The 6,117-nt window shown below is 35.5% G+C and overlaps 1 protein-coding gene across 1 annotated transcript; it reads right to left on the minus strand.

The window, feature by feature from the left end:
• Positions 520-3,922, minus strand: LOC18589162 (probable LRR receptor-like serine/threonine-protein kinase At1g56140). The gene is made up of 6 exons (XM_018126851.1): positions 3,746-3,922; positions 3,502-3,657; positions 2,706-2,919; positions 1,658-1,889; positions 988-1,138; positions 520-855 (listed from the first exon to the last, which is right to left on the minus strand). The coding sequence occupies exons 1-6, from the start codon at positions 3,920-3,922 to the stop codon at positions 520-522; spliced, it is 1,266 nt and encodes a 421-aa protein (XP_017982340.1).

Raw genomic sequence — 6,117 nt, forward strand, 5'->3', positions numbered from 1 at the left:
CTTACTACACTAATAAACAGTTACAATCTATGTATCATTTAAACTATGTACATTCAAATGTAATTCTCACTTTTTGTTTGTATTCTTAATTTCTTATATACAATATGTATATGCTATTGATTAGGTAATAAGATGTGACCTGCAATCAACGAAATAAACTATTCACAAAAATGGTATCCTTTTGTGCAGCCAACCTTTGTTGGAAATGAACGACATGTCATTAATACAAGGTAATTAGGAAAAATTCTGTGAATAATGACAGCTGCCATCAACAGCCTTTTACGGGAATGTAATTTCCCATGGTAGCGCAGCTGCCAAAGAATGCACTATATATCCGACAAAACCCTTTCTACAAGTAACTTTAATTCGGTCCATGAATAATTTGATGGAAGTCACGTTACAAAACAAACATGAAAATGGAAAAACTATTATACAGGTGGTCTGCCTGGCCAGTCTCTCATGTCATCAGAATCCGAAAGAGAGGAAAGTGTTGCTTCATTCCTTGGTGTCCATAAATAATTAATGTGGCAGCTGAGATGATTGCGTAGACTGATCACTTTCTAGCGGGGAAGGGAAAGGCTCAGGCATAGTATCCCAGCTGCAAGACTGGCTTTCATTCTTCTTCTTTCGCCTTCGGTCCAAGAAGGTTGGTTTCATTGGTGTTCCGACCATTTCAACCCTGCAGGTTAACATAGTAACAATCTCAGACATGGGAGGTCTTAGGTTTGCATGAGGCTGAAGGCAGAAGAAGGCTACATTTATTGCCCGCAACACATCTTTCTCAAGCAACCCATCTTGTCTCATTCTCGGATCCACCAGATCAAGTACACGTGACCGCTCGTACAACTTCCATGCCTGGCAAGTCAAAGTTGGTTTTACAAACAATAATTAAGTAAGATGTTTGCCTCTTGGACATTGGGAATGCACAAAATTTAATTAATTCATATGATTTTTCTAAAGTAGTTATAATTAAGATGCTTAGCATACATATTCCGGAAGGTACTGCATTTCTGATGGCAAAGTAAGATCGGTATTCTTCCTGCAGCTAATGATTTCCAGCACAAGAACTCCATAGCTATATGTGTCTGCTTTTTCAGACAATTCTCCCCTAATGGCATATTCAGGAGCTGTGTAACCTCTGAACAAAAGTCGGACGAATTAAGCAAAGTCACAGTTACAAACACACAATCATATTCACTCGACATGATGAATTCATTACCAATATATTATGTATACAAACACATCCATAATATATATTCAATCGGTTTAAAGATATTAATCAATGAATTATAAAAAATCAAGTCCAGAGATTTTCGAATAATTGAAGTTCTAAAAATTCAAGACTTTTAAAAAATCTAGCCCCCAAATTGAGAAAAATAAAATTTGTTCAATTTAAGATCAAGTTATCGAGATCCTTAATTTCGGCACAACAAAAGTATGAGAGAAATATTGTTTTATTTAAAAAATTTCAGAGATTATACTTCAGATTCTTGATGAACTAAATTTATTTGATTTTATTAGGTTCGAAATTGATGTGCAGAGTCTTGATCTGGTTAAAATGAAAAGCTGATTTATAGTGACTAGAGCAGAAACTTCAAAGTGTGATCCAGTCAATGACCTGAAAATGGACTTGATGAGTTGTAGGGAAAACGCTTACAAAGTTCCAGCAAATGTAGTGCTGAGGTAAGCTTCGTCCTCAGGAAAGAAGCGAGCCAGGCCAAAATCTCCAATCCTAGGTTGAAACTTGTCGTCAAGAAGAATGTTGCTTGCTTTGATATCTCTGTGAACAATCCTTAGATGCGAATCCTCATGCAGATACTGCAGCCCTCGAGCTATGCCTACTATTATCTGAAACCGAGTGTCCCAGTTCAAGAAGACATCACTTTTTCCTGCATCACCAGACATTAATTTGAAGTCAAATTACTATTGTCTAAAATTAATTAATATATATATTTTAGGCATTAAAATATCTAATTCTGGACTTAAAAAAAATACAAATAAGGCATGTTCTCCTTCCTAAAGTTTCCCAATCTTTGTCTTAAATTATGGACCAAAGTTTTCATTAAAAATGTATGATTTTTCAAGTGAATAATATTGGTCAAAGAAAGGTCAACCTTTTCCATAGTTCAAAAGCCCATGAATTTTAAATATTAGGGAAGGCATTGATGATCCCCTCTTTCACAAGATCCATCCTCTATGAAAGGGAATCATCCCGGACTGTTGACTAGCATGAAGGGATCGATCCCCTCTTACATAGAACCTAAAATGCTCTTGCCAACCATGAACGGATTGATCCCCTTAAGGGTTGATCCTCTAGAGAGTTTCCAGATAGTAACCATCATATTTTTTGATTAATGACGGCTAGTTTCTATTCTAAACCAACCTCATAGGTTAAAAGGTCATTTTATTCATAAAAAGACACTCATATTATATACTCATTAATCTTAAGAATTCAAGAGAAATTAGAAATTTAGTGCATTAATCACCCAACATTTTGGATGTAAAAAACAGTATCTTTTGAACGAAGTAAAGATAACCTAAGCTACAAGTAGAAGAGTGCTGAGCAGGTGTTTATATTCTTTTACATACATAATATTTCTGACAAACTGTACTAGCATTTATGACAGTAGAAAGCACATTTTTAATTAATATCAAGTTAATGTAAAAGCAGGAGAAAATAGAGAAATAGGGGTTAGTAATTCTACCATAAATGAGGCGATCCAAGCTACCATTCTCCATAAATTCATATACAAGCAGTCGTTGAGCCCCATCCGAGCAACATCCCAGTAGTCGAACCAAATTCTTGTGTTGGATACTTGTGATCATCCTCACCTCTGCAAGAAATTCTGATTCTCCTTGTTGGGATTTGTCACCAGACAGTCTTTTCACAGCAACCAATCTTCCATCTCGTAACTTTCCCTATCAAAAGTCAACCGGAAAAAGGTAAGGTTTTCCTATCGAAAGCCAAGGGATGTAGTATGCATGCATCCTATCTGAAAGCTGTAGAACATTTCAACTTAGGGTGCAAGATAACTGAAGCATTGTCCATAGAGTGCAACTAACCGTGTGTGCCTCCAATGAATTTGCAAACTTCAACTTGGGGATAAAAGATATATAGATGCATGGGAAATTAATTATCTATTTCAACTACACAATCCACTGGAAACATCATATGGAGCTAGTAGTATCTAACGGCAAATTTAGAATTTTAAATGAAAAATGACAAAGGGTAATTATAAAGATAATAATATTATATATATATAATTTTATACCTATAATAATAAAAAATATTAAAATTGAAAGGTAGTAGCCGTCACCACATGTCACCCCTTGGCTCTGTCCCTAATAGTATCCTAAGTTCATGTAGTTAAGGAGATACACTGACCTTGTCTATGATTTTTCCAAGGAAAAGAAAAATTCAGATTAGGAATGAATAATGGAGAGCATATATGCACATACATACAAAGACCCATAGTAAAAAGATGTGCTTCAGTCACTTACTTTGTAGACAGGCCCAAATCCACCTCTTCCAAGGAGATTATCAGGGTGAAAATTCTTGGTTGCCCTCTTTAATGTCTTGAAATCAAAATAGCTTATAGTTCGTAGGTTCCCACTAAAGAAATCTGGCGATGCTGCAAGAGACAAAAACTTTAACAGCTGATGATTTCCAAGGAATATAACACATTCTTTAAGTGTAATATTCATCAATTCTGTTACCAGCTGGGTGCCTTCGAGTCTTTGACACAAATCTCATCATCCTTGATGGCTTGATAATTTTCCAGTAGATTGCTATGATAATCAATAATACTATAAGCACAACAATCCCTCCAAGGAAAAAGAATAAGGAAGAAGACGCCATAGGAGACGAACTCCTAGTCTTTAGTTTAGATGAAGATGGAGATATCACTGCAGAAATAAACATTTGTATTAAACTACCATTAAAGCAAGGCAGGACAAAAGATTGAAGCATGATTCTATGCACCAATACATCCATTAGCTAAAGTCCACAAGCATATTCAAGAATGCTAGCTATGTATATAATCATATGTACTATTTCTTTTTCCTTCTGAAAGAACATGTTAAGTAAATCAAAGGTTTCAATGTTTATGTAACTTATCAATACAGAAGCTTGTAAAATGATCATTTCAAGGCCAACATGCTTTCTTAATTTAACAAGTACTGAGTTCAACCCAGCCAAGCCTTTACTGCTACACAGCATTCTTCACTATATATATATAAAGCATGACAAAATTCTTCACTACTCACTCTATCATCATTACTTCCTCATCATCTGCATCGGTAGTTCATACGCAGAGCAAACATATTCACTAACATTAGAAAGTAATGCAGCAGCAGGGCCCAGACAGTTGACCGGACATCATCCACAAACAAAACATATAACACTTTCTTAGTCTCAAGTATAGAGCATATGCATTTGACTCAGGCCATGGTAGGAACAAGCACAATGTAAGTTAACTTCTCGTGGTACCTATCATCAGAAGTCACAACCAACCAACTAATCAACCAGTCAAAAAGATAAGAATGACAATTTATTAAAATACACCAAGGCAATGGCGGAACGAATAGGACTAACCCCAAGTGATCGAGGTCAAGTAAAGTCAAACTTTAACATGACAGCATATGAATGATATTGGTATCTTTGCTAGTGAAAGAATAACAGAAACAAGTTTTGAACCAGGAAATCATTCGTCCAAACGGTGATAGAAAAGTTTTTGTGATGCCATATATGTTAGAAATGAGGAAAAAAGTTAAAAGTCCACACCTTGCATGCGTTGCAGTGCTGGGCGAACCATCTTGTAGTGTGAGCGGAGACCCCAGTCAAGACGGTGTCATTATTTCTACTTGGAATAGAAATCAGCATATTGAGTTGTTTAGCCTCGTGTTTACCATCTTATTCATTTCGTTGTTTGGAGAAAACTTGAAGGATCGAAAAAGGACGGGGACAACATGCAAAAGTTACATTGTTATAAACGAAGTAATGGACTCATCGGACGTTGCAATTGCAATTTGTGTCCTCTTTGTGATATAAATGTAATAAAAAAAGTGTGCCGACGGATCTACAGAATCAAAGAGGCGGTTTGTCGACTGCTGCCGGCCACATGTTTCTAAAGTTAACGCAGCTGTTCAAAATAATGGATAGAAAAGTAACGGAGGAGACTTCAATTTTTATAAATGCTAAAATTGCAAATTACAAGGTAAATTGTACCGTGATCTGAAACTCTTATTTTCTAGATTTCTCATTTTAATCCAAAATCTTTCAATTATTGAGTCCTTATTGGTAAAATAAAATTAAGGATAAATTACTCTTATTAGACTCTTAGGTTTCATCCTAGTTCATTTCAGATCTATTAGTATTTAAAATAGTCACTCCATCTCAAAACCTAAACCTTTGTTAACAGATATTAAAAAATGACTAAATTACTCCTAAGATAAAAAAACACCAAAATGCCTTTAATCCTTGGGATGTTGTCCTCAATACCCTTGAGTCCTTAAGTTTCCTTCATTTAGGTAAGATAGATTAGATAATATATCTCCATAGTGCCATTTATAGTTATGATTAACAGATCTCCATCTAGTTTCTTCAAGGGGGCTACGGTTTGATTAAGACACTCCAACTATCTCCCCCTCTTGGACAAAAAAAATCGAAAAATTAACAATTGGAAAAGAAGGTTGTTGTCATGAATGGAGCTAATCCCCTCAATGCTTGCCAAGCATTCCGATCGGGTGAAGGACATTGCAAAATTTAACACTTTTTCCATTGGTAAAGAATAAAAATTTGTTGATACTTGAAAATATTGACGGATTATTAACGAAAAATTCTGTTCATATTTAGTTGGAGATATGGTTGTTGGTAAAGTTGACTCCATTGATAATGGAATATTTCGTCTGTAAATCTCCAATTGCGTATTCCGTTGACAAATTAGGTCAATAAATCATCTAATTTGTCAGCGTCAAAATTGGTCGATATAGGGTCATGGCCGCCAGTGATTTACCGATGAATTTGTCGACGGACATGACTGTTTCAATTATAGGTAAGTTTCATCGATGATGCACTTAATTTCGTTGGTGATGAGGAATTCTATCGATAATTTGGGC

The sequence above is a fragment of the Theobroma cacao genome, chromosome 9, assembly GCF_000208745.1.
Source record: "Theobroma cacao cultivar B97-61/B2 chromosome 9, Criollo_cocoa_genome_V2, whole genome shotgun sequence".
Taxonomy (NCBI): domain Eukaryota; kingdom Viridiplantae; phylum Streptophyta; class Magnoliopsida; order Malvales; family Malvaceae; genus Theobroma; species Theobroma cacao.

Bases quoted from the DNA above. Each gene is read 5' to 3' on its own strand.
- LOC18589162 (XM_018126851.1), bottom strand. From the start codon at position 3,922: ATGTTTATTTCTGCAGTGATATCTCCATCTTCATCTAAACTAAAGACT. The intron at 3,658-3,745 runs GTGTCAAAGACT...GGAAATCATCAG, and splicing joins CATCAAGGATGATGAGATTT to CTGTTAAAGTTTTTGTCTCT. The intron at 2,920-3,501 runs GTAAGTGACTGA...GACTTTTGATAG, and splicing joins GATTTGGGCCTGTCTACAAA to GGAAAGTTACGAGATGGAAG.